The 25,081-nt window shown below is 35.4% G+C and overlaps 2 protein-coding genes across 7 annotated transcripts; one reads left to right on the top strand and one right to left on the bottom strand.

The window, feature by feature from the left end:
* Nucleotides 1-996: 996 nt before the first annotated feature.
* On the top strand, nucleotides 997-3,594 carry LOC122277536 (CBL-interacting serine/threonine-protein kinase 12-like). Its single transcript, XM_043087549.1, has 2 exons — nucleotides 997-2,781; nucleotides 3,403-3,594. Exon 1 carries the CDS (start codon nucleotides 1,259-1,261, stop codon nucleotides 2,735-2,737), a length of 1,479 nt encoding a protein of 492 aa, XP_042943483.1. The 5' UTR covers nucleotides 997-1,258; the 3' UTR covers nucleotides 2,738-2,781; nucleotides 3,403-3,594.
* A 9,141-nt stretch (nucleotides 3,595-12,735) lies between these two features.
* LOC122276459 (protein MALE DISCOVERER 2-like) lies at nucleotides 12,736-20,581 on the bottom strand. Of its 6 annotated transcripts, none has more exons than XM_043086193.1 (15): nucleotides 18,547-18,967; nucleotides 18,281-18,424; nucleotides 17,978-18,172; nucleotides 17,753-17,885; nucleotides 17,463-17,534; nucleotides 16,721-16,864; nucleotides 16,500-16,640; nucleotides 15,816-15,917; nucleotides 15,663-15,724; nucleotides 15,106-15,570; nucleotides 14,274-14,464; nucleotides 14,021-14,153; nucleotides 13,764-13,921; nucleotides 13,490-13,681; nucleotides 12,736-13,384 (listed from the first exon to the last, which is right to left on the bottom strand). In XM_043086193.1, exons 3-15 carry the CDS (start codon nucleotides 18,075-18,077, stop codon nucleotides 13,124-13,126), a joined length of 2,154 nt encoding a protein of 717 aa, XP_042942127.1. In that variant the 5' UTR covers nucleotides 18,078-18,172; nucleotides 18,281-18,424; nucleotides 18,547-18,967; the 3' UTR covers nucleotides 12,736-13,123. The 6 variants fall into 6 exon arrangements, with proteins under 6 accessions (XP_042942127.1, XP_042942128.1, XP_042942131.1 ...); XM_043086194.1 differs by having other exon boundaries at nucleotides 18,281-18,404; XM_043086197.1 differs by lacking the exons at nucleotides 18,281-18,424; nucleotides 18,547-18,967 and adding an exon at nucleotides 20,018-20,581.
* Between the last annotated feature and the right edge of the window lie 4,500 nt (nucleotides 20,582-25,081).

Genomic DNA, 25,081 nt, shown 5'->3' with positions numbered 1-25,081 from the left:
CAAACAAGCCAACGTGGCGATGGCAACAACTTTCTATTTTTTATTTTGGCGAGAAAATCAATGGTATTTGACCTTCAACCATTCATTAGTGGGGAAAGCACTAACGATGTTTTTAACTTTTTTGGAGTGATCTGTACTCAGTGATAAGAGAGTCATCATGTATTCTCTCCTATAAAGTTCAATTCTCTAGTTTAATTGATATTGAAAAAGGGTATACAAAAATACATTTATAAGTCGGAGTGGGTCTATTAAATTTATTTTATATTAAAAAATAATTTTATAATATGATGTACTGCATCAAAATATGTTAATTTGTAAATTTATTTTTGTGTAATTTATTTGTAGTTAAAATATTTCTTATTAAAAAATAATATTTACAGTCGTGGAGTCCGTAAGTGTTTTGTAATTTTTTTAAAAAAAATTAAAGAAATAGAAAATTTATATGAAAAAAATAAGTTTTTAATAAAGAATCCTACTTTAAAAAAAACATGATTGCGGTGCATAAGATAAGAAAAAATCAAGTACTTTCCAAAGTTGTATATTGCAACTTTTGGTAATTTAGGAAGTGATTACAAATAAAATGATTTTTTTTTTTTCTCAGCTACAAATAAAATGATTTATTTCTAAATTATGTACGTGTTTTTATATAAAAAAAAAAGTTTAATGACTCATCGATGAAATGATGGAGAGTGTAAGTAAGCAACCAAATAATCTAATATGTAAATAATGCTTTAATTTTTTTAATGATGAGAACAACAATGGTATCTGGTTCTACCGACAATATCAATACAATATGGTAAAAAATGTATTTGAGTAAGACGTTGTATCTTTCACCATTATTTGTTTGTTGTTAATATTAGGCATAATATTGCATAATACGAATAATAAATAATTTTAATTTTCCTATTTTTTATTTTAAAAGAAAATAAAAAAAAGTACAGAAGAGGGAATATATGTTATAGAACAGTATATACCCAGTGAGTCCTTTAATTCCTATAAACTACAAAGAATCTGTTTTCTCCAAACCGAAACTGACTAATCTCCGACTTCCCGTTTCTCTGACTTTGCCACTGTTAAACTTACGCCACTCGCATCCCCACAAAAACCCACACAGAAAGATGCCAAATTAACACCTTCTAGGCTTTCTTTGTTCTGTCTGCGTCTCTGTCTTCGGTTTCTTCCCGTCCCATGTTGATGTACGTAGCACCAACATACATCCACACACCCTTTCTTTTCATATCGTCCTTTTGATTTCGCAATGGCTAACAACAACACCAACCACAAACCCACCACCACCAAGAAGGAAGCTCAGGCCTTGCTCCTCGGCCGCTTCGAGGTCGGTAAGCTCCTTGGCCATGGCACCTTTGCCAAGGTCTATCATGCCCGCAACGTCAAGACCGACGAGAGCGTCGCCATCAAGGTTATCGACAAGGAGAAGATCCTCAAGGGTGGCCTCATCGCCCACATCAAGCGAGAGATCTCCATCCTCCGCCGAGTCCGCCACCCCAATATTGTCCAGCTTTTCGAGGTCATGGCCACCAAGTCCAAGATCTTCTTCGTCATGGAGTTGGTCCGCGGCGGCGAGCTCTTCAACAAGGTCGCCAAGGGTCGCCTCAAGGAGGACGTAGCCCGCAAGTACTTCCAGCAATTGATCTCCGCCGTCGGATTCTGCCATTCCCGTGGCGTCTTCCACCGCGACCTGAAGCCCGAAAACCTACTTCTCGACGAGAACGGCGATCTCAAGGTCTCCGATTTCGGTCTCAGCGCCGTTTCCGACCAGATTCGCCAGGACGGGCTGTTCCACACGTTTTGCGGCACGCCGGCCTATGTTGCGCCCGAGGTTTTGGCACGGAAGGGGTACCAGGCGTCGAAGGTGGATATTTGGTCCTGTGGGATTGTACTCTTCGTTTTGATGGCCGGCTATTTGCCCTTTCACGATCAGAACATAATGGCTATGTACAAAAAGATTTACAAGGGCGAATTTCGATGCCCGCGATGGTTCTCTCCGTCGCTGACTCGGCTCCTTACCCGTCTTCTGGATACAAATCCGGAAACCCGGATTACGATCCCGGAGATCATGGAGAACAAGTGGTTTAAAAAAGGGTTTAAGCTCATCAAGTTCTATATCGAGGATGACAAGCTTTGTAATGTCGTGGAGGAGAAGGAGGAGGCGGATGAGGATGAAAAGTCGGCCTCGGACCAATCCGAATCGGACTCGGACTCAGGGTTCGATACGAGGATTACAAGGAGGGTGAATACATTGCCGAGACCGGCGAGCTTGAACGCGTTCGACATCATATCATTCTCGCGCGGGTTCGATCTCTCCGGGTTGTTCGAGGAGAGAGGAGAGGAGGCGAGGTTCGTATCGGGCGCGCCGGTGTCCAAGATTATATCGAAACTGGAGGAAATCGCGAAGCTGGTGAGCTTCACGGTGAGGAAGAAGGATTGCCGGGTCAGCTTGGAGGGGTCGAGGGAGGGCGTGAAGGGACCGTTAACCATTGCCGCCGAGATTTTCGAGTTGACGCCGTCGTTGGTGGTGGTGGAGGTGAAGAAGAAAGGCGGAGATAGAGGAGAATACGAGGACTTCTGCAACAGAGAATTGAGACCCGGTTTGCAGAATTTGATGCTAGAGGAAGCCGCCTGTTCGTTTTCATCTGCTTCAGTCCAAACACCTTCGGAAACTTCTTCGTTTCTACCTTCGGTTACTTCTTCATTTCTACCTTCGGATACTGAATAAAGGATAAAGGAAGAGAAAGAAACAGAGGGAAAGAAGGGAGAAGGGTATGCCTTTGTCTCCCTGTCTTTTACTGAATCTTGTGTATGGCAAATATATAAACATATATTTTTCGCTACTCTCTTCGATTGTTCTTCTACAACGAATGGAATACATAATTTTTACTCGAATGTTCATCCTTGCCCTTTTTTTTTCGAGGTAGAGAACTGCTTGAAATTCCCATTTCATGTGTTCATTCAATTATGCTGACAATTAGAGAAGCGAGTCCTCTACAAACTGTTCTTTTTTTGAAGTTCATTGTTCTGCTCTATTTCTTTGACGGGTTATATTATGTCTCCGATTGGTTTGGCTGCTTTTTGCTCTTTTGGCAAAGATGACATGGATAAGAATTCTGTCATTCTGAATATAGACAATGCACTTCAGGATTAGTTTGGTTTTGAGGCATTCCTCTTCAAAATGGTTGATTAATAGAAGTGACCATATTTAGATGCTTGAGCTGGAATCCTGGACTCAATAGATTTTCCTTGTTCCGTCTGTATCATGTTTGCAAAATTGACCAAAAGATAAGATGATAACTGCATTTCTTCGTGTGAAAATAGTGGATGTCTTAAAATAGCCATTGTAAGGATTTCTTTGAATGATTGGGAAATTGTATTGGGTTTACTCAGGGCTTGTGGAAAGTTGGCTATGTATTAATCAATGGAGGCCTTTTGAGCAGTGGAGCTTAATTTTGTGAAGGTGTTGACGCTAAGCCCTAAATTTTGATTTGGAAACTTTGACAATGGAGTGCAATTTAGTTACAGGCATTCTGACTTAGAGCTGCTTTGTAAAGGGATTTTTTTTTTTTCTAAATATGACTGCTGATATTACCTTATACTTGCTCTTCATGACAGGAAGAAAAATGTTTTAGCCACGAAAGAATTTCATAAAAGTAAACTCACAAATTGACATTGCTTGATGTCGCATCTAATTATAAAGTTATTTTTATTATAAAGTGGATATAACCTATTACAGAAGTCATATTAGTGTGTGAGTTTATTTTTGTGAAATCTCATTATGCTTGTAGTACTTCTGTGATACGAACATCACTTTCCACTTTCATATAGTTGGGGACTTTTACAACCATGTTTTGATGGATTGCTCTGACTTATCTAGTTGTGCAAGATGAATTGCCATGCAATCTAATGGTGCTACTTTGGTTACCTTTTGAACTAATGAAAGAAGGAATATTGCCTAAATTTGGTGAAATGGTGGTGATATGAAAGGGAATATCACCTAAATTTGGCAAATGATGGTGATCAGGAGGGCATCCTTGAGTGCACGTAAATGGATGCTGGCAAATCTGATAGGATTTTTTGTACTGGGATTTATAGAAGTGGATAAAATACATGTAATCGAAATAATTCATGTAATCTTTCTTGCTTTTCCAATTATCTCATACTGCTAAAATACATGCAGAAACTGTCATCTGATAGTAGGGCATTGCCTTCACTAAAATGTTTTGCAAGGAGCTAGATTGCTTTTTCTCAATGGGAGTTAGTAACATTAGGACATGGACCTCTATGTTTGTACTTTTTCCATGGGATCCCTAGTTACTGGAATGAGGGATCTTTGGTTTTGTTCTTTTTTTTTTTTGTCTTTTCTTTTCTACAGTAGCTAAGTAGTATGGTGGATATTTGAATACAAACTGGAGAGATGTATTTTCAATTTGAGTCCTCGAGATGTTTGATTAAGGAAACTGAGGATGAGGACGAGCAAATATCATGAGTTCTTGATGTAGGCATAATGCCCATGATTGAGTATAGTAGGTGGTGAGTGGAATTTCAAATTGTCCGAGAAGAAAAGTTTTTACTTTTGTAATAACCCCAGTCTCACATTTGGAATACGAATAACCCATATAGAGTGAGTAGGTTAGAAAGGTAGTTACGGGTGTTAAGTCCTGGCACCTGCATTACCTACTTACTAGGTGAAACTAAGCTTTATTAGTGATTATAGGGAAGGTTCAAATTAAAGTCTCTTTGGGCTTATAGCATAGATGTGGTTGGCGTTAATTTTTTACCCTTTTTGGGTACCGAAATATCTCAGGTATTCTTGTAATATTTCACTGTTATTTATTATTTTATTATTACTTTTTATTACTATTTAATATTCTATTATTATTTTTTCACTACTATTCATAACACTTCTCATTAGACAAACCCAACCTAAATGACTCGAATTTTAATTTGACCAATCATTCTAGAGTATAGGTCCAACAGTAGCTTGGATCGTTATGGTAGAAGTCTCATTAGTTTTGGTAGAAGGAATCCATTCATGTTTGCTTCCTGATCAACACGTATTCAGTCTTCTAAGAGCAATGGACAGATAATTAGTTGTTGCATCTCTGTGGTAAGTTTTTGATTCTTCGTGTCTACTGTCATCTAATTCTCTGAATTTTGCAAAATGTAAGTCTTGGATCATTTAAGATTCATGTGCAATAGGGATCAATATTTAAGAAAAGATATTTCCTATCCCCCCCAAGCTGTAAAAATGAGTTTCGTCAAACATGCCAACCAGAAAGTGGAATTGGATTGATCGGTTGCCTTTAGCTTTGATAATGTTACAGTCTGTCCAAGAAACGTTTCGTTGTATTAACACAATTCACTTGAGACATTGCTTTCACATTATTGGGTGTAGGCCGAGGGTTGCATACAAAGCATGAATCACACATTCTTGAAAAACTCGAACGGGTTCCTTTGTAAATATAGATAGTACTTGCATGGACATATTATGAATGGTACCGCATGTGGGGGCAGTGTTTCGCAGCATGCGCCATTGATAATGTCGTATGAGTGTACATTAATTTTTAGCAGTAAAGATGACAAGGAAGTAACTGCTGAGGGGACCCTTTTTTGAATCGTCAGGATGTCAATTTAATGACATGAAAGGAAACTAGATAATCTGTAAGGGAAATACTTTTTGCAATCGGGAGGTGTAGTTGGTGTGCAGTCAGTTGTAAAAAAAAATTAATATAAAATTTACATAAAAAAAAATTATTTTTATAATTTTTTATAATTCATGTAGGTTTTCTTGAATATAAAAAAAAAAATTTATAATTTTTTTTATTCATTTCGTACAATCGATTACACGTCGATTGTATGTGACGACTGTAGCAAACTTAGATTTTCGTAAAATTTTTCGTGAAAACAGATGACGACAAAATAACAATCAAAAGCCACGTGCCAAATTTAAGATAAAATCCAGAGCCTGCTAGGAATTAAAATCAAAGAAAAAGCTCGGAAAGGAAAGGTAGTGAGCATGGCAAAGCAAGAATGGCTGTTAGCTAGCAGATGCAAAGAGTCATATACCTGACATCACGATATGTGCAGATATTATATATATATATATATATATATGGCTTTACAGAAGTTCTTTCTATCATCTATGGCCACCTTTTTGCCACCGATGTGCCAACAACAATAATTTTAGCCATTCAAGGATGTGTCTGGATAGAGACAGCGACGCTAACTTTGCTATTGCGTGCTTACGTGATTTAATTTTCCATGTCTATTTTCTCTGGAGGTTAGGTGGACAAAATCAATGCACAATTTTTCCACCCAAAAAGTCAGGAATCCTTGGGCTTCCGTTTTCCAAAAGAAAACTATCATTTTCCTCCTACACCTTACTTCCGTAAAGGAAGACAGGTAGAAAAGAAAGATACCATGCATTATAAGATAAGATCGAAGGAACTTAACGTGGTTATCACCGACTGGAAAATAGTAATATAATCCAATCATTTTTTTTTAAATAATGCAACATATATAATTTCTTTCCCATAAGCAATAATGCAATTACTTGATTAGTACTAGGTCTGAATTGAAGTGATTAATATTAATTGTCAATCCTTCATGTCATTTCACAGATTCGGATTTGACCCAATGCTATCCATGAATATTTAGTGATATAGTGATATCGGTCGGTTCCCACTTCTCTCTCTTTTGAAGATGGAAAGAGAGGGAAGAAAAGTGACATAACTGCTGGGAAGACAAAAAAGCACAGAAATGTTGTTTTTGCGAGAGAAATGTGTTACAGGACTGCTGTATATTAAAACTGATCTGCCCTGATGTTGATCGAGAGGGTGGAATTCTTCCTACTATTTTGGACTTTGGGTTGTAGTTTGAATAGGAAAAGCTGTGGGTCGCTTGAAGTGCCCGTCAACTACTACAGGTGAGGCTGTCTGAAGTAAGAAGCGTATAATTAAACGTGGATTTCGGTGAAGATCATGATAAGATTGGAAGGGATATATATGGAGAGCAACCCTTGCATGTTGATCGAAAGAAAGGAAAGAGGTTATGTGTGCGTGAATGAACAGGTAAGAGGCCATTTGACAGGAAGCCGGCAATCATGTGATATTTTCATGATTTCTTCATGATCTACTTCACCATTTCGGCAAGTTGGCAACACATCCTTGAATTAGGTAATTTTATGCGAATTTTGAGGGATTGAGTCGGCGAAGTTATATCGTTTTACAAGTAACATCGTTTTAAAAGTATGACTATTTTTTTTTTTTTTAGTACTTGACTTTCTCTATTAAGTCACATATATAGATCTCAATTGAGGAATGCGCGCGCGTGATGAACTTGACATGTTTTGTATTTTGAGAGATTCTACATGATCATGAATTTCAGAGAAGTGCACGGGAAGTCAACATTATGCTTCCTAAGTTATATACTTAAAATCATTTTAGCAAGTAACATCCTTCTAAAGTAGAACCGAGTATCAAGATTTGTTTAATATCGATCATCTGGACGACTATTCATTTGCACAAAACAAACGGTGCATTGTAAGGAATTATGCGTAACAAATTAATTGTAGTCTAACGCAAGTATCCGATGTATCGATCATAATTCAAGGCATATGATATGGTATGATTGACAGAAAGATCGATAAATTGTTGCATGTTGAGTAAGCATTTCAAAGGGATCTTGCATAAATTTCAAAAATCAGCATTCATATGCTTCTTAAATCTTCTACTTAATCATGATTTCACTGATTAATGATATCAATTCAAATTGAATTCTTATAGATTCATGATGATGAGAATATTTTAGTTGTCGATTTTTCTTAATTATCAACAAACAGTACATGATGATCATGGTTAAGTGTTTCATAAATGTTTCGTGGTCTATTTTGTTTTACTTAATTGATACCTTAATGTTATATTTCATAATAATGTTTGTCGTTGATATATTACTTTTAGATGATCTGCTTAATTCCTTCTATGTAGACATCCAAAACAACGGACGGACCACTGGTTTTTTCTCTGAAAATTTCTGAACAATACTTGATCATTCATTTAGACAGCTATTAATTACCGGATGAGACAGACAATCATTAATTAGACAATGTCGCATGCATGCCAAACCTCGTACTATCTAACCACTTATTTTTGGATACTAAGAAAGAATGTAATTGAGTTCAGCTATATTGATCGAAACTCAAATGATTTCAGTAGATTAATAATGCTGTGAATTAATTCTTTAATGCCTGAATTTTGTTATGTACAAACAAATTTGTATATTGATCTGTATATCAATACCATTATATTTATATTTAAAATTTAAATTGACTACATTTAATTAATCATGTTGAATGAGTGCACGTATTGACGTCTAGAATTGGTTAAAACCAGATTTTTTTCTTAATATCAAAAGCATAAGTCCAACCCTATGGCCTATCTTACTTTTCTCCCTTCATTTTACATTTTGATGTCTACACTTGCATCTTTGTAGAATTTTTGCTGTTTCCAATCGTCTATCAATTGTTTTGCATAAAGGTAATTTAAGATACCGACACCGCTACTTGAACCGAGACTTCTAACTGGTGCTTCCAACCGATCACTATAATTATAATTTTTTTTTAACATCTTTAAATATTCTTTATAATTTTATATAAATCCATATTCATCTATTTAAAAAGCATCTCCCTTCGGAGATATCCTATGTATAGGTGATAGAGCCCTCTGCTGATCATTCTAATTAATAAATATAAAAAGTTTGTCATATATCTATACATTATTAATATGAAACAGTTGATACAGAAGCAGACCAAGGAATCCGGAAGTTAAGTGAGCTCTATCTATCTTCTGCCTCGAATATATGGCTATGCTACCTACTCTCATAAATTCTATAATGTATTATTGGGAAATTACAAAAATAGAGCAGTGGAAATTATCAATAATGGCATTGGGAAAAAGGAGACAGTGCTGCATCTTGTTTTAAAAATATACAGTCGTGAAATTACAAATGCTGTATAATCATTTTAAAAAAGAGTGAGATTCATAATTAAAAAGTTAATTTTTTTTCATATAGATCCTATATTAATTTATTTTTTTTAAAGTGGTTGCACGTCGCTTGCATAATCACGACTGTAAATATTATTTTTTTATTAAAAAAACAGAGAGAATAAATAATTTGGCGAGAAGAAAAAAAAAAATCAGTTTTCTGGTAGGATCTACTTCTTAAAAAGCAGCTCGACACTTGTACGTGTAAAGTTACTTGTTTACATATATTGCATCGGGCCATGCGTAGTGATTAAAGCTATGACGCTTAGATGAGGACACCTCTATACGTGTTCGCAAACTGAGGTGCTTCCAAGTTCTAAGACGCTGCATGTCCCGACTCCAATGACCAGAATATCTGAGCTCAGTCTGCCTTTTTGTCGGGGCTCGTGAGCTCCCTCTGCCTTCCCATGTAGTACTTTGATAAGAGAAGATAAAGATGTTCTTTTTGAAGCTTCAGGGGAACTGGTCAGGGTAAAAATGAAGGAATCTTGAAGCGAAAAGAAACATTTGTTATCCTTTTCCTCGTACCAAAAGTATAATACAGCTCAGATAGCAACACTGCAAATCTGCCGGAGCTCGGAAGATTGAAGACTTTGAAGCCGGAGACGTACTTTTTATTCATATTCTTATATTAAAATTATTTTTTAATTTAAACTTATCTCATCTCATTTTTTAATCTAAACACATAATTTTTAAAAATTATTTTATCTCATCTCATATCAACTCAATAATCTCATTGTTATTTATAAATTATCTCGACGCATTTTATTTTATATCACTTCTTATTCACAAACTATCTCAACTCGTCTCATGTAATGTCAATATCCAACTAGCATTTTATCCTTTTCAACAGCATAAATTAGGGGTGGTGCAGCCCCGCACCGCATGGTGCAGGCGTGGGGTTTTCTCATCCATCCCCTGCCCTCGCATCCCGGGGGAGGGATACCTCGCCCCATTAGGCAGGATGCGAAGCGAATATCTGCCCCGCCTCGCTTCATTTTCATTTTAAAATATTACTATTTTTTTATATTTAAAAATTATTTCTAAATCTAAAAGTGATCAAAAATATATTGTTAGATCTAAATTGTAAATTTAAATTTTGTAAATATGACTATAATTTAAAAATTATGTAGTTTTTAAATTTGTTAATGCATATTTTATATAAGTTGTAGTGTAGTAGTTTTAAACCATATAATTTTTAAATTTGTTAATGCATACTTTGTAAATAAATTTAACAAATTATAATATATATATATTTATATATACACAATTTGTAAAATATAAAGATATATTTATATATATAAACATGGGTAGTGATAGGGTTACTACCCATCTACTACCCATTTACTACTCATGTGTATTTCAAGTTTTTGTTATTTTTTTCATTTTCTTTTAAGGATTTTTTTAATATCCTTAAGAAAAAATTAAAAAAATATATAACTTTACTACTATCCACTTTCTTAATTATCAAGTAAAATAAAAAAATTAAATAAAAAGAAGGTAATAAATAAGTAGTAATAAAGTAGTAATGCTATCATTTTCCTATAAACATATATTTATGCTTTTATATATATATAAATATTTATATTTTTATATATAATATTTATATATATGTAAGGGGCGGGGCGGGGCGGGGTTGGACCCTCCCCACCCCCGCTAGGGTGACTAGATGCTGGGCGAACGGGTGCGGGGCCCCGCTGCCCACCCCTAACCTAGATTTTTTTCTAAAACCAACTGCCCAACATCGATCATCACCCTTTTTCGTTTTGTTCAAGTGTACTTTGGCCTCACGTGTCAAGTATATATAGTGAACAAGAATATCCCGGGAATGGCCCAGATTTGCCAAATAGCCATCTCATATGACTATTTAATTGAGAAACAACCATCAACTATAACTCCAAAAGAACTAGATTCCGTAAACAACATTGAGGAAGAATGGAAAGAATATCTTATAGAGGTAATCGTATTTGCTTTAGCAGATATGCTCTTCAGGTACTTGAACCTGTGTGGATCACATCTAGACAAATAGAAGCAGGGCGACGAGCAATGACACGAAATGTACACCGCGGTGGAAAAATATGAGTACGTATACTGATGACCAGGAGCGGGGCCGTCGCTATTTCCTAAAATGGATGAACCTCCAAGAACAAGAACTCTCCGAACTCCATCAAGCCTAAACCGTACACTCCCCCAACAATGAAAATGAAGACAACTTTAGCTAACTTGCAGAAAAGTGCATCGAACACTTCCAAGACTACGCTAACAAGCGAAGCCAACTTGCCCACAACGACGTTTTTACCTTCTTTGCTCGTGCCTGGTGCACCAACTGGGAAAACCCTTTGCTTTGGCTCACTGGCTGCAGACCTTCCTAGTATTCGACTCGTTTATGCCCTATGTGGATTGGAGATTGAGGTGCATCTAAGCAAGTTCCTCCAAGGCACGAGCAGCTCTAGTGCCAATCTCGGTTACGTCTCGAATAGACAGATTCACCTAATCAACATGTTACAAGGGAAGACAATAAGGTCCAAGGAAAAGTTGACAAAAATGATGGCAAGCTTGCAGGAGGACGTGGCGGACCAGCCCATAGTGGGGATTTCAAAGGGGTTGAGCCAGGTGGGGGAGATGAACGGGGAAGTGGACAGAGATCTGGACAAACACGAGCAAGCAATGGTAGGGGTTTTGGAGGAGGCGGATAGGCTGAGGTTGAGCACACTTAAGGAGCTGATAGGGATATCGATGACAAGGCAAGCTGTGGATTTTCTTACAGTGACTAAGAAGCTTCATCTTTGTGTCCACCAGTGCGGCAAAGGGAGGGATCTGAGGCATGGTAGGGGAAGTCCCATACGGAAATGACTTGGTATATAGATAGAACGACATGCTATGTTAAATATTTACATGTAGTAGTTACATATATATTAATTAAGCAGATTATAATAACCTTGTAGGTTTTGGGTTCGGTTAAAAGATCAAGTATTCTAGTAATTACAAAGATGATTAATACTACATGTCGAAGTCATGTTAAATTCGTCAATTGAATGTGACTTGTTGCCTATTGGACACGAGCGTGGTAAACCAATTCAGTGAAAAATTCTCTATCAGATAAAATTGTAATAGAAGAGAAATATTTTAACTACAAAGTAATTATATAAAAATAATCTCACAAACTATGTAGCTTTATGTGATTTGTCAGATTGTAAAGTAGATTTAATGGATCACATAAAATCAAGCCAATTTGTGAGATTGCTTTTTGTATAAAATATATGACATCATCAAAAGAATACAAATAATGATGTTATAAAAAAACTATAAAGGATTCAGTGGTAGTACTGCCCTCATCAACCTCTCACCCCGATCGAAAAGCGATAGCGGGGAGGAATGAAGTTGCCAAACGGTTTTGAATATGTTGTGTTCTGTTTCGTGAAGGATTTCATTCCTATCTCTGTTCTAATTTTCACATCACTACCGGTAATATTAATGCATACATACTTAGCTCAACTGGGATGACAACTGCTTCATAATAATAAGATTCTACATCGATAGGTTACGCAAGCAATAGCAAATTAGCTGATCAATGCGCAACCCAAAAGCAAGCAGGCTATGGATGATTAAAGTTTTCCATCAAAACTTTTTTTTTTAAGGTACAGTTCTCAACAACCTACGGAAACAAAAGAAAAAGACGTACAAATTAAAAGGTTCATTTTCATACGTACAGTGGACTGACTTCCGAGTGGTATGTATGTAAATATCTTACATCTCAAACATAGTTTCATAAATATACAAATATACGGTACATATTATGCAGGAGGGAAACAGCACCACACGACTTGTGAAACAATTTAGCAAACTAGTATCGCTATGAATGTGAAGGAGAAGCAGGAAGAATCTGAATAGCATGATTACTAAGAACATAAGCATGAAAACAGAGACAAAAAATGGATTGAGTGCCTAGTATAAATTGATAGGATTCAGTTATGTGCAGGTGGAATGGATTGAAGGCTATTCTTTAGCATTCAGCTACAAAGAGAAAGACGTTGACTTACAGCACATGGAAGAGAGTTGGAGAGGACTTAAGTTGCCTCGACAGATAAGATCTCGAGTTCAGCCCACCAGAGGGGAGAAAGTCTTGGTGTTGATTGATCAGGTGATATAGCAATCACTTCCCTCAATTTGGCTATGATGCACTTTATTGTTGGTCTCTGCCTTGGATCTGGTTGTATGCATTCTTGGATAACTTCACAGACAACATCAAGCTCATCATTTTTGAAAGACTTGAGTGTTGGGTCAATCATGTAGCTGATGCTCCGCTTGTCATTTAAATATTCAGCAGCCTGGCATGTTCGTAATAAATTATTTATCTAAACGTTTTCAGGAATGACTGGACAATACTGACTTAGCCCCAAAGAACAACCTATGGAGGGAAGGGGGATCCTTACCCAGTTAACAAGGTGCCCTTGTTCTTCTGAGAAAGGAAGCTTTCCAGAAATTATTTCGAGCAGCAATACTCCAAAACTATAGATATTTGTTTCCGGATCAGTAAGTGGGGGCAATTCTGAATTCTCTTTTTTGTCCTCACCTAATTTCTTTGACTTGGATGCAGCCTCTGACAAGAAACATATTTCTGCAATCTGAGAAAGCACGAAAGTGAGTAAATTACACTACGATCAAAAATTCAATGAAGCCAATCAGAATGTCAGAAAGAAAGTTCACCTTAGCAGCATAATCATCTGTTAAATAGACAGCAGTTGAACATAGGTTGGAATGTGCTACGGGTGGATTTAGATCATGATGCATATATTGAAGACAATATGCTATTCCCATCATAATCCTCATCCTTGCATTCCAGTCAAGATGTTCGAGTTCTTTAACTGAAAACCGGAGAAACGTTTCAGCCTCACAGTTAGCAAGCCACAAATATTTTACTTAAAGTATATAAGTTACAGTAGATATAAGTTAAAGAGTGCTACCATGCAGATGCTCAAAGAGGGTTCCATTTGGGGCATACTCAAACACCATCATCCTAACGAAGGGTTCATCCTCCTCACAGTAGCCAATAAGATTGACAAAGTTCTTATGATTCACCAGTGACAGTGTTTCAATCTACAGCAGGTCAAAAAATGATAAATCAATAAAGTGAGAAGAAAATAAGAGCTTGAGATTCAAGTGCAAATGTGTTGGACACTGTTCCAAAATTTTCCAGTGACCACGGAAGCAAGAGACCTTCTCCCGGTATGCCATCTCTGAGTTCTTTGACCAGTCTTTGGAAGATTTAATTAAAGTTGATGCAACGGCAATCTCAACTCCACTGGACAGTGTTCCCTTGTAAACGGTGCAACCATCCAGAGTGTCGATAATATTGCTGAAGTCTTCACAGGCTGTTTCCAGCTCTGATCGATTCAACTTGGGAACCCCTGCATTTGATATATGCACCTGAATCAGTCTCAACATGTAAGCAGGAAAGAATAGGAGATCATAAGCTTATGGTTAAGACCCAGCTATGTTTGAAGACCATTGGGATTTGGTCGAACCCATATTGCATAGCACAAGAAGCAGAAAAGTTTCACGCTCCAAAGCAGTGCATCTAATGAAGTTTGGATGGGACCATCATACGGCACTACTAATGATCTGTGGCGCTTCCATTTACTATTCTATATTCACAAGGTTAGCCATCCTGGTAATGAGTGATGGTGATCTATTCAAAACTTCAATTTTCATAAAACACGAAAGAGTCATTCAATATCTGTAGACATAACTAATTATCCTCAAATGACTTTTTAAGGGTGAGCCTTGAAGTTCATACACCAGTTCAACAATCTGATTTGTACTAGAGACATTCCATTTTTATTTGTTTTCTCTATACCATTGTGTTAAACCCCCTATACGCTAAACCTTGTGATAATGGGTTCAATTGATAGTTCCACCAGCTAGTTTAGGTTTCAGATTCTTTTTTATTTATTTATATTATTTTCTCCTTTTTAACTTATAATAAAAGTTCTTTTCTTCTCATTGTGCTCGTTATAGTTTTTTTCCGATCTCATGTTACAATGATCACCTGTTATGAATGCTTTCTGCAACTGTCCACTCAATCCAGTCTTCCAAGGACCTATGGTTGCCACTGCTTGGCTTCGTAACATGCAGAAAACGGTTGCAGCAACAATGAGTAAGACGGCCACACCAGCTATAGAAATGAAATACTTCCACATATTTCCAGAGGTGCCACCACTAGAAGATTTTTGATTGGCTGGCGCTTGAACAAAACCACTTGGATTTTGGAAAGACCGTTCGTGATCAGCAGGTGAAGGCTGTGGTGCGGGTGAGGAGTGTTGTTTCTTCTTTTCATGTGGTACAGCTGGGAAAGCCCCACTACTCTTGGTAATTGGACGAGCAATGATTTTTCCAGAGGGGGTTCCATCACTAGCAGGTGCAGCTGCGAGGTTAGTGGATTGCTCAAGTAGTCTACGCCGTGCGAAACTGCCGAACTTCTGAGCAGTATAGACCATGTGTGGCTCAGAAGAACCTGCTTAATGAAAGGAACAAGGTCATTTTGTGATTCAGTAGCAAAAATTTTCATGTTCACTGCACCAGGATTGGTAAATTGTTTCCACTCACTAGGTAGACTGCTGCAGCAACTCTCTCCTTTTCCATTCGGAGTGCCCTTTCCAAACCTGAACCTTGATGGAAAAGCAACAGTCTCAATACAAAGAACATGGAAGATAACCAGTGTAATTTAAGGATGGTAAAACAAAAATCATATCTCCATACCGTGACATACACAGGATATGGATAAATCGCCCAAGAGCTCCTTTAATTGGGATTATAAATGAGTCTGCCTTATTAATCAGTTTTGAGTTTCTCTGTCCAGCACTGCACAGGCAATGTAAAGAAGAATCAGAAATCTAGGAGAGAACTGTAGACCTTTCAACATTATCAAACTAGAAGAAATTTTTTACCAAGGCATGCTGTCAATCTCCCACATGCTGGCACAAAGTTTTAGAATGCGTCTCACATCCATTAATTATAACAGAAATGCAATATATATCTAGTGTATGATTAAGTTCTGCATTCTTCAGATATTTTGCATGCTACAAATAGTTCCACAAAACTTGACTAAAAATTTAAAGGAGCACGAAAATAACTTTTCCAATTTTATTTTGTATACCAAAAAAAGTTACTCTTCATTGGGTTCATTCATCCAAGCTTCTGTTTCAGTTAAAAATTCCTTTAGTAAACATGGGTTTGATATAACAAATCTTGCGGAAGAAGCAAATAAGATAGAGAGTCGAAAGTCCTGACCACCATGTGAGGGGTAATGTGTCTTGTTGAGTCAGATGTGGGGGGGGGGGGGGGGGGGGGGGGGGAAGAGAGAGAAGGGAGGGGGAAGGGGAGTGGGATATAGAGCAAAGCACTCAAAGAAGCATCAAGTTAAATGCAATAGTAGTTTCTTACTGTCCGAATTTCCTAATCATACAGCCAATTCCAGTGGCAACAGAAGCCGTACGGTTATCATCAAATTCCAATTTAGATAGCAAGTTGAGACACCTGATCTCCAAAGGAATGCCGCCTTCAAAATTATTGTCACGAATCAACCTATGGTATAAAATGAATTTAGTCCAGGAACATTAAGTTAAAGCATTAAATGCAGATAAAATATGTAAAAGTTAACCTACAAGCGTTTTAGTGACATCATCCTGCCTATTTCTGCTGGAATAACTCCACACAAGTTATTTGCCCTCAGATCCAACTGCTCCAGCTTTTTAAGCTCTCCAATCTCATTAGGAATGGTACCGGAGAAATGATTCTTGAAGAGTATACTGTCAATAGTCCATAGAAAAAGACGAAGCAAGAACCGGAATGTTTCAATAAGATTCAAAAGACACAGCAAAGTTGATAAATATCAAGCTGCATTACAAGACTCTAGATCTAGTGTTTACAATGGTCGATCCCTTATAATACTGGAATAGTTAATTTACCAATGACAGAGAAATATGAATCCATAATTATTAAAGTCCAAATTGTCAATAAGTACCCAATACAATGACAACAAATGCTACTACATGATCTTATATAAAAAAAAAATGCTTAGTGATAGGTTCAAAAGACATCATTCAGAGTAAGACTAAAAAGACATCCTTGAGAAAGGTTAAAGATGTAAAAACTGCCAAGTTTGAACATGTAACAGTTTCCTAGACGCAAATTGTTTATTTTTGTAAAATACCGCTTCAAAATGAAACATCACTAGAACTGGTAAAAAGGTACACAGGAGAAAATTATCTGAGACTGAAGTTACCAAACTCTATCATGTATGCAATAACAGCGAAGTGATTTTTCCTTCATATGAATCAACCAAAAAGAGGCATGCCATTTTCCCTTCACATCAAATTTTAGAAACACGACACAGTGAATCCTTACAGAGAACGTAAGTTACTAAGTTTCCCAAGCTCAGGAGCCAGTGTCCCCTCCAAAGATAGTTGACTCAGATCCCTGCAATAATAATTAAAACATTAAGACACTTAAATTGAGCCATACTGCCATACTTAATTTTAAGAAAGTAAAACCGCTAGAATTGAGATCTACCTTAATTGCTATATCAGACAATTATAAAAAGAAAATTACTTAACCTAATAAAAGAACACAACTATAATAATATAATACTCAAAAAGAATATATTTTGCAATGCCATCCATGCAAAAGGGACTTACAGCATTTGCACTTCACCATCCATGCAATGAACTCCCGACCACCCGCAAGGATCGGTGTCATTAGAATTCCAATTTGCAAGTACAGCATAAGGATCCCAATCTATTCTCGCCCTGAAATCCAACAAAGCCAATCCTGCATTCGCACTCCAAATTGGAACGAACATTAGACAACATCATACATTAATATTATAAAAGGACAAACATGGATGCTCAAACGATAATTACCTTCACTGTTAAGCGACAAACATCCCCTCATACCCGAAACAACAACCAATGCCATGAAACACGAGAACCCAAATCCATATGGGTGCCATCGACCCCCCATTGCTTGACGAGCCCAATGCAGCAGTGGTGGAGGTCAACCACGATGCTATACAACACACAAATCGAAATCGCCAGGGTTTTTGTACAACTCACCCCCTTCCATATGCACCAAAACACAATAACAAGAACAATAAACAACTCCTTCCACTCAGACAAATCATTTATGAATCTAAATGTCTAAAAACTATGCGAGAATTATATTACAAACGGATGCAAATTGGGGAAGGCACTCGCGTCCGGCTTTCGTGTTGGGGTCCCTCATCCTTTTTTTTTTAACGAATTGTCACAACACCCTTCTCGTCGACAAGAGCATAGCCCGGCTCAACCGCTAAACCGATAAGAATGGAGCTTCAGGTTCACGAAGTTTAGACAAACAAGGAAAGAAATGGGTCACTAAGGAATGCAAAAAGGAACACCCTCGTCAACAAGCAACGTCCATAAGCAAAAGGAGTGAGCGAGAGAGGATTTACCATGAAGAAAGCCCACAAAAAAAACGTACAAAAGGGAACAAGGTTTTTTTTTTCCCGACTGCTGCTGTTGAAGGGTAAATACAAATTTTCTTGGGGGTGCAGAAACAATGGAATATGTTGTTGAAACGAATGAATGGAGGGAGCGGTGCTAGGTAGGGGAGATCGAGACTTCAAAAGGCAGCAAAGAAAAAAAAATATTAATTCGAACAATAATATCACAAATTAAATAACATTTAATTCTCTTCCTCCTGCCCTTTTCTTCTCCAGGATGATCTCAGAGGACTTTCTCTTCGACCATCTTTGTGTCTCTCTCTCTCTTCCTCTGCTTTCTGTCTCTGTCTCTGTCTCTCTTTCTCGCTCTAACCCCCACCAGCCACACCCGTCACCCACACCAGCTGTGTTCCGTTTTTTTTTTTTGGGCTCTAGTTTCGTTTATTTGATTTGTGGGTCCCAATGGTTTTTGATCGGCGGGAGCTAGTATTCGGTTGTGGGCCTGTGGCAATTTTTCTCGTTATTGGAAGTGTGCGTGCAAGCAATCGCGCCCGCCCGAGAGTGGTATGGTGATGATCCCGCTTGCGGTGTACTCGGACGCGCTTTTCCTTATTTTATTATTATTTTTTAATAACCGTTGACTGGGCCCACCGTCCTTTCGTGCCCTCCTCTCTTCCCTCCTTTCCTACTTCATATTTATTATTTTATTAAATTTTCATTATTATTATTTTCCAGACGATATAAGAGCTCAGGCCAGCGCTATTTAGCTCGTTTATGTTATTTTATTATTATAATTTTTTAAAAATTTTTAAATCCTAAAAAAATAATAATATTAAAAAATAATATTTTAATAATATTTTATTTAATTTTTATCTAAAACTATCTCATCTATTTATCCTATCTTTTAAAATACATCACCACTCACTTTTTCTATTTTACATAATAACTTTTCCAATATATCACATTTTAATTTATTTATTTTTTTATATCATTTAAATATTATATTTTTTAATATTTTTTAATCATTTTAAATATTTTCTCAACTCTGCTTTATCGTTTCGGTACGGTTGATTTCTGGATTATGTTTTTAGGATCAACTTTATGAAAGAAAGCACTGAAACATCAATTGATTATCCAATACTGCAAAAGGCTTGCAAGAAAGGTTTCCAGTCATGAACTGGAACATCCCCCGCTAGCTTCAGGCGTGAAAATAATTCAGTAGTGATTAATACATTTGCATACATGCAGTTTTGAAATATTGCTCCTATCGAAGTCATAGGAATTCACCCAAAAAAAAAAAAAACTCACATAAATCCACAAATCAAACGCAGAAATTCCCAATTCCAAACTTGAAAATCGGAACAATTGATGCTCAATGTGTCATGGTACAAAATATAACAAATCAGATCCACATACCAGCAGAGAACACTAAAATATTCCAGCAAAAAACAAAACAGAACTTGAAATAAGATTACATTACTTGATGCAAACTTGTTTAGGGCCCGTCGCGATACTTGAATGGGACCGACCTATGCCGTTTATGGGCAAACTTTGGGAGAGAGGATCAACCGTTGCAGATGCGAAAATTGGTGGATTTCGTGGGTTTCCTCTCGGTTAGCACGTTGAATATATAGGCGAATTCGGGGTATAACAAATAAAGGGATTTATCCGTGGTTTCAAAATTCACAGACCCCTCCTCCGAAAGAAATCACACTTCTCGATTCTCAGTCAAGCTAAACTCACGTGAATTTGCAGTTGTACCAATAGATAAAGGGCAGAAGACCATCACCTTCGACAGGATAGATTTGCATGGTAGAGAGATTGAGAGAGAAGAGGTTCAACCATAGCCTACTTGGAATAGGAGTTGTGACAGGGATAGATGGAAGATGAGCAGAAGGCAACTGTGAGGAAGGATACATGAATTGGAAATATAGAGATGCGAAGCAGCTCTTTGGTGATCGATGGAAGATGAGCAGAAGTTACTTACGAAGAAGGGAAGACGCGCGAAATAAACAGATGAGAGGTAGGGGAGGGGAAAGTAGACGAGAGAGAAATGATTAAAAAAATATGTAGCGGTGACACCGTAGCTAAATGGAACATACAGACAAAATAGACAATTCATTGGGAGTCACTTTTACCTTATTTTCTTTAAATTATACATAAATGAGGCTTTACATAAGCTGTTGGGACTATTCGGCCTGTTTGTAGTTGCGTTAAGAATTTTAAAAAATGTTTAAATATTTTTTAAAAATTTTTAATAAAAAAATTAAGTCGTTTGGATATTACATATTAAAGTACTTTTAATTTAAAATAAGTTAAAAAGTATCTTTAAAGAAATTGATGCTTTTTCTTAAACGTGTTTTTTTGAAAAATGCAGAACATAATTCAAATTTTAAAAAAATTGATAATAGACGAAAATATCTATAGAACTTTTAGATAATTACAACTTTAAAAAATATGATCATAATTTTTAAAAATTCAAATAATCGTCATTTCTACATCAGAAAATACTTTTTTAATTTATTTCCAAACAAATGTAACATGTTTGAAAGTACTTTAAATATATGGTTACCAAATAGTAAATAATTTTTTAATAGTAAAACTTATTACTTAAGTTATAAGTTATAAGTCCTAAAGTTATAGGCTCTAATTTCCACCACAATCCCAAACATGCATTAAGTTTATGAGAAGAGCCGAAAATGTTTTTAAAGTTTTTTTTCTTAATAATGTATCAAATTTTATTGATTATAATACGTTGTTTTGATAATGAGATAAGATAAAATGATTTTAAATAAAAAATAAAAATTAAATAAAATATTATTTCTTAATATTATTATTATTTTAAAATTTAAAAAATTCAATTAATTATTATATTTTGTGTAAAAATTTAATAAAATTATAATTATAAGATAAGATAAGTTAAGAGTGTTTCTCAATCTAAACATCCTCTAAATCTCTATAACAAAGATTCAACAGAACGAAAAATATCCTCCAAATCAATAAGCTTATAAATCATATTTTTCTAAATCACAAGCAACTCCATTGGCATCCCTCTTGATATGTATACTTTACATGCCAATGATCAAAACTTTTGAGTAGTTGTCTTATATCTCAAAGTAGCATTTCTGTGCTGTGACAGTGGTCTTTAAGATTCTACCATGGCCAATGGCCTTCACAACTTTGAAAGGATATCTCTCTAGAATACGTCATTTCTTAGCCCCAACTGTGTCAAAGATAGTAGATTGTAGTGCAGCATAAGAGTCGGCTAAGAAAGGGTCGGGAACAAATTCCTTTTCATCCTGGTAATGGTCGTAACTTTATAATTTAATATATCACGTTTAATTATATTAATTTATTAATTTATTTCTATAAAATCTTTTTATAATTAAGATATTTACGTTTGCAATTTCATCAAAACATTCTAACTGATGTTGTTGTTGTAATTGCCCCCAATTGATGATTAGTTGTTGTAAAAATCCATATTATAAGTTTTTTTTTTTTAAATAAAAAGTAAAAATGGATAATGTGTGTGAATAATGTATTTGTTTTTAACGTAGACCTTGTGGAAAGGCCACTAGGTAGGGAGTACTGTCACGTACATGCGCCATGTTTTTATTGGCTACCGATGTGGTAATTCAGTTCATGAACTGAAAGTCTTGTCTTCAAAAGTATTTGTCATCATCAACTTCTATTTATTGACGTGCCCTGCCACCGAATGTAAACGTTAAGCTACAGATCAACAGTAGATGGTGCTTTTTTTTTTTTTTTTTTTTTTTTTTTTTTTTTTTTTTTCCTTCTTCTAAATAACAGATCATATTCATTCATTTAAGAAGACTTATAAATTTGACTTAAACATCAAGTTAATTACAACAGTTGATAGCTTCCCAACATACTAAAATGGTTGACATAGTCTAGTCCAGACTGCTAATCTCTAAAGACCTAAGTCTAAGAGACAGCACAACTCTATCTAAGATAGAGTTACCAAATCCCTATACCTGACTAAGCGGGATATAGGGTACCAACCCCACCAAACACCGCCAAGCGGAGGGGGGACTAATTTTTTGGATTTTTTTTTTATTGAAAACAAAAGACAATAAAAAGAAACTACATAGAAAACACTATACACGGAAAACCAGTACAATCCGTAGGTACTGTAGCGCGTGCAACACACGCGCCACTCTATGAGAGAACCAACGGCCAGTCTTGGAAGTCCCCGACTCACAGGTCCCAGAAACGCCGCTCGTGGCATCGGCAGAGGGATTCCCGGTGGCGCGTGAGCACCACGCGCCAGAACGACGAAAAACTTTAACCCGCGCGTGCGGGCCACTCTCCACTCCGATTGGCACCGGATTCGGTGGTCTTGAAGATCGGTGGCTGGGCTACGCCATGGAGGTGCGCGTCTTGGTCGGTGGTCGCCGGATTCTTCCAGATCTGTGATTCCTCCTTATACAGCCGGAAAACAAAAAAGAAAAAAACAAAACCAGAAGGTGGAGGGGGAGGGAGGCGGGGAGATGGAGGGAGAAGGGAGGGAGCCGAAGCTCCCACCCCCTCTAGCTGATAACGTTTGTTGTTGTTTAGAGAGAAGGGAGAGGTTTTAGAGAGAAAGATCGACGTCGGGAATCAGTACAGTAGATGGTGCTGGATAGTGGATACCTGTGACAATTTTCATATCTAAATTAGTAAAACTTAATATATAATAATTCAAATATATGATTAGAAATTATCCGATATTTATATAGAAAAAATTTAACTGTAAGTATAATTTTTTTTTATAATCATAAATATAATTATATATTAATATATATGCTAATATAATATAATTGATTAAAAAATATATTTTATTAAAAATAATATTAATTTAAATTTTAATTATAAAAAATTAATATTAATATATAAATTAATATATAACTTTATTTATACGTAACAAAATTTATTTTTATATATATATAAACGTAGGGATGTAAAAAATAACTATTGTCGCTTGCTTACCTTCACGGCCAAATAGACGTGAAGCTTATCTCTAGAAAATGAGATATTTCTTGGTTGTAGTTCTCTTGATTTGATCATAGGTGACATTTCACAGATCGTATTTTTGTAATTGAATTTTTTCGCATTTGTAACAAAATATTAATCTATATTCCTATTAAGATCTCTCATTCTAAGTGACATTAAATCCATCAACCACTTCATAAAATATTATGCGATATTAGAAGTTGTAAATATTTAAAATGAAGTGACTTCATATAATTTGTTAGATTTATTTTATAATAAAATAAATTATATAATTTAACGTATTACGTGATAAAATTATGTCAATTTATAAATTTAGTTTTATAAAATAATCTAACTAAAATATTTTCATTTTTAAAATATGGAATGCTTAGAAGCGGTATAACTGGAGAGGTAAAGTAGCATCATTCTTAAATTTTTTGGTCTATATTAATATTAGAATTATAAAGAGATCTCACAAAAATAAATTTACAAATTTATATATAATTTTATATGATGTGTTAGATCTATTTTATAATAAAAATAATTTTACAATTTAACATAATACATCAAATCATATCAATTTATAAATTTATTTTTTTGAAATCTCGTTTATGGAATGTTGGAAAATGGAAAAAAACAAAGGTAGAAAATCTAGGGTTTTAGTTTTCATTTCTTTATGTTTTCGTGTGTCATTTTATTTTGAATATATATCTTTTAAATTTTTACTAAGCCACATGGCACCACATTGTGGTGTCAGGTAAAGATGACAAATTGAATAGTATAAAGTAGGGGTATAATAAAATTTTCCTATTATTATTATTATTTAAAAAATAATCAAGATGCGGTCACTGCGGTGGCCAAGAATTATTAAGCTTATCATAAGGTATTGATGTAGCATTGTTTATAATCTTGCTTCAACTCTTTTTTTTATAATGTTTATAATTAATGGACAGTAGCATAATGGATGAAAGTTGATTCCTTTTCTTTTTAATTAATAATTTATTAGAAAACAACGAATAAATTTAAAAGTTGTTGGCATACCAACCACGCACGTCATTGATGATGTGGAATCTTGCTAAATTGATTTACATTAAAATGTATTGGTGCTTTAACTAAATTTGTATAGTAATGTTATGTACAATTATGAAATGTATAAATATTGTGTAATTATTTTAAAAAAAAGTAGAGTTTACGATTAAAAAGTTAATTTTATTTTTTTTAATATGGATCTTATATTAATTCAATTTTTTTAAAAAGATTGCATAACATTTACATAACCACAACTATAAATATCATTTCTTAAATTTGTAAATAGTACAACTTATAAAAAATCAAATTTACAAGAAACAAAGAAATAACATTTAATAAAAAATTATAAGATATTCTCGAAATATGAATGAAATGATGCTTTTATTTTATCACCATATTATATATAATTAAAATTATTTACATAAAAATAAATTTTAATTAGCATAACATCCAATAATAAGATAGAATATAACCCGTCCGTATTCTCAGACTATGTAAAATCAATCGAATTCAATTCAAGAAG

The sequence above is a fragment of the Carya illinoinensis genome, chromosome 9, assembly GCF_018687715.1.
Source record: "Carya illinoinensis cultivar Pawnee chromosome 9, C.illinoinensisPawnee_v1, whole genome shotgun sequence".
In the NCBI taxonomy this organism is placed as follows: domain Eukaryota; kingdom Viridiplantae; phylum Streptophyta; class Magnoliopsida; order Fagales; family Juglandaceae; genus Carya; species Carya illinoinensis.
This window is presented reverse-complemented; position numbering and strand designations above follow the sequence as displayed.